The sequence below is a fragment of the Carlito syrichta genome, unplaced genomic scaffold, assembly GCF_000164805.1.
Source record: "Carlito syrichta isolate Samal-C Ts95f unplaced genomic scaffold, Tarsius_syrichta-2.0.1 Scaffold298013, whole genome shotgun sequence".
NCBI classification, from domain to species: domain Eukaryota; kingdom Metazoa; phylum Chordata; class Mammalia; order Primates; family Tarsiidae; genus Carlito; species Carlito syrichta.
Window position 1 is genome coordinate 6,105 of NW_007242109.1, and position 2,303 is coordinate 8,407.

At 52.8% G+C, this 2,303-nt stretch overlaps 1 protein-coding gene across 1 annotated transcript in view; it reads right to left on the reverse strand.

Annotated features, from left to right (window-relative positions):
- Positions 1-1,142: 1,142 nt before the first annotated feature.
- Positions 1,143-2,303, reverse strand: part of SLC1A5 (solute carrier family 1 member 5) — a 7,895-nt gene continuing 6,734 nt past the window's right edge. The window contains exon 6 of the mRNA XM_021710720.1: positions 1,143-1,523. Coding sequence (XP_021566395.1) covers positions 1,289-1,523 — 235 coding nt within the window. The 3' untranslated portion in view covers positions 1,143-1,288. The remainder of the gene's footprint in view (positions 1,524-2,303) is intronic.

Sequence of the window (2,303 nt, forward strand, 5' to 3'; positions counted from 1 at the left end):
TCAAAAATTAGCCGGGCGTGGTAGCGCCCACCTGTAGTTCCGGCTACTTGGAAGGCTGAGCAGAAGGATCGCCGGAGCCCAGCAGGTCGAGGTTGCGGCGGCCAGGAGCGGCCACTACACTCCAGTCTGGGCGACAGAGTGAGACTCCAACTCAAAAAAAAAAGAAAGAAAAAGAAAAAGAAACTAGCCAGTTATTTTCCAAAGCAACCGGATCATTTTGTATTGCCATCATCAATGTAGGAGAGTCAGGCTGTGTCTCATTCTCACCAGCACTTGGTATTTTTTTTTTAAGTCATTCTATTGGGTATATACTGGTGTCCCATTGTAGTTTCCAGTGGTGTTTCTTTTTTTTAAGTTGGAGTCTCATTCTGTCGCCTAGACTGGAGTGCAGTGGCCGCTCCCGGCCATCACAGCCTTGACCTGCTCCAGTGGTCCTTCCCCCTCAGCCTTCCAAGTAGCTGGGACTACAGGTGTGCGCTACCACGCCCGGCTAATTTTTTGATTTATTGTAGAGACAAGGTTTTGCCATGTAGCTCAGGCTGATCTCGAACCCACAGGCTCAGGCAATGCACTCACCTCAGCCTCCCCAAGTGCTGGGATTACAGGTGTGAGCCACCGTGTCCTGCATTCCTGTGCTGTTGCTTGCTGAACAGACACTGTTGCTGTCGGGGTGTTTTTAGCCTACTTCTTACAACACCTGATTAAATGCTTGACACTCAATTTTATTGTGAAAAAATCCTCTGGAGTGACAGCAGTATTTGTCCTTAGGTTCCCCCTGAGTCCCTGGGAGTGTTTCTGTTACTGTGAAGGGAACAGAGGGCCTGGGGACAGGTGGGATGAGCCATAGAGAGATAAAGTGGTCACAGAACACACACATACATGCATGCACACCATAGCTACAGTCTTCAAAACAATCAGCATCACGTCAGAACACCACCCCCTCAACGGTGGCGGAGTTCCATAGAGTGACCTGTAATCTGTGCCTTGAGACAGGGAAGGCCAGGCAGGTCCTGGAATGTGGGGTGAGAGGATGTTATTTTTCCCTCCTGCTGTTCTCTTGCTTTCAGTCAGGGACTCAAGCTGAGAACTGGGGGGTATGGGCAGACACTCATACACACATCACCACGCATACCTAGAGGCCGCCCCAATCGCCTGCCCGGGCAGAGACTGGGGCCCCAGGTCCCAGCGTGTACAGGCAGGTCCAAAGCCCAGTTCATCCATTTATCCATTCCCCGTGATCCAGCGTCCAAGGTGGCCCGTGCCAGGGCAGGGAAGGTCCTGCCTGGGTTTACATGACCGATTCCTTCTCAGGGGTGGGAGCGTCCCCAGCAGGCCCCCGATAGTTTTTGAGGAGGGGGTTCCCTTCCTCCATGGGGGCCGGCAGCGGATTCAAAGGCATCTCACTCTTCACCTGGACCAGCTCGGGCACCGAGCCTCTAGACTCCGTGCGATCCACATAATGTTGGAGGAGCCCCGCCCCCAAAGCATCACCTTCCACATTGAGGACAGTGCAGGACCGGTCCCTAGAGGGGGAGGGATGACAGACAGTAAGCCAGAGGGAGGAGAGAGGAAGGAAAGGGTCCAGGCCCTACCCTCCTGCCGGGTTCCCCTGGAATAGTCAAGCTCTGCCATGCCAGCCTCCATTGTGAAACTTTATCCTACTCCTCCCAGACCCAAATCTCATTCCTGCATCTTCCCTGGATCCCAAATACCCCTTCACCCTAGAACCTCAAAGATCTCTTATCTAAGGCCGGGCATGGTGGCTCAAACATGTAATCCAAGCAATTTGGGAGGCCAAGGTGAGACTGCCTGAGCCTAGGAGTTCGAGCCCAGCCTGGGCAACATGGTGAGACCTCATCTGTTCAAAGAAGGTATAAACGAGTTGGGCGTGGTGGTGCACAGCTGTAGTCTCAGCCACTTGGGAGGCTGAGGCAGGAGGATCGCTTGAGTCAAGGAGGTCAAAGCTGTGTTGGCTGTAGGAGTGCGGCTGTACTCCAGCCTGGGCGACACAGTGAGACTCCAACTCAAAATCTGCCCAGGCTGGAGTTCAGTGGCAGGATTACAGCCCATTGTAGCCTTGACTTCCTGGGTTCAAGAAGCCTTTCTGCCTCTATCTCTCGAGTTGCTAGAACTGCAAGCACACGCCACCACACCCAGCTAATTTATTTATTTTTATTTTATTTTATTTTTATTTACTTATTTGTTTATTTTTTTGAGTTGGAGTCTCACTCCGTCGCCCAGACTGGAGTGCAGTGGCTGCTCTCCGCCACTGCAGCCCCTACCTGCTGGGCTCAGGCGATCCT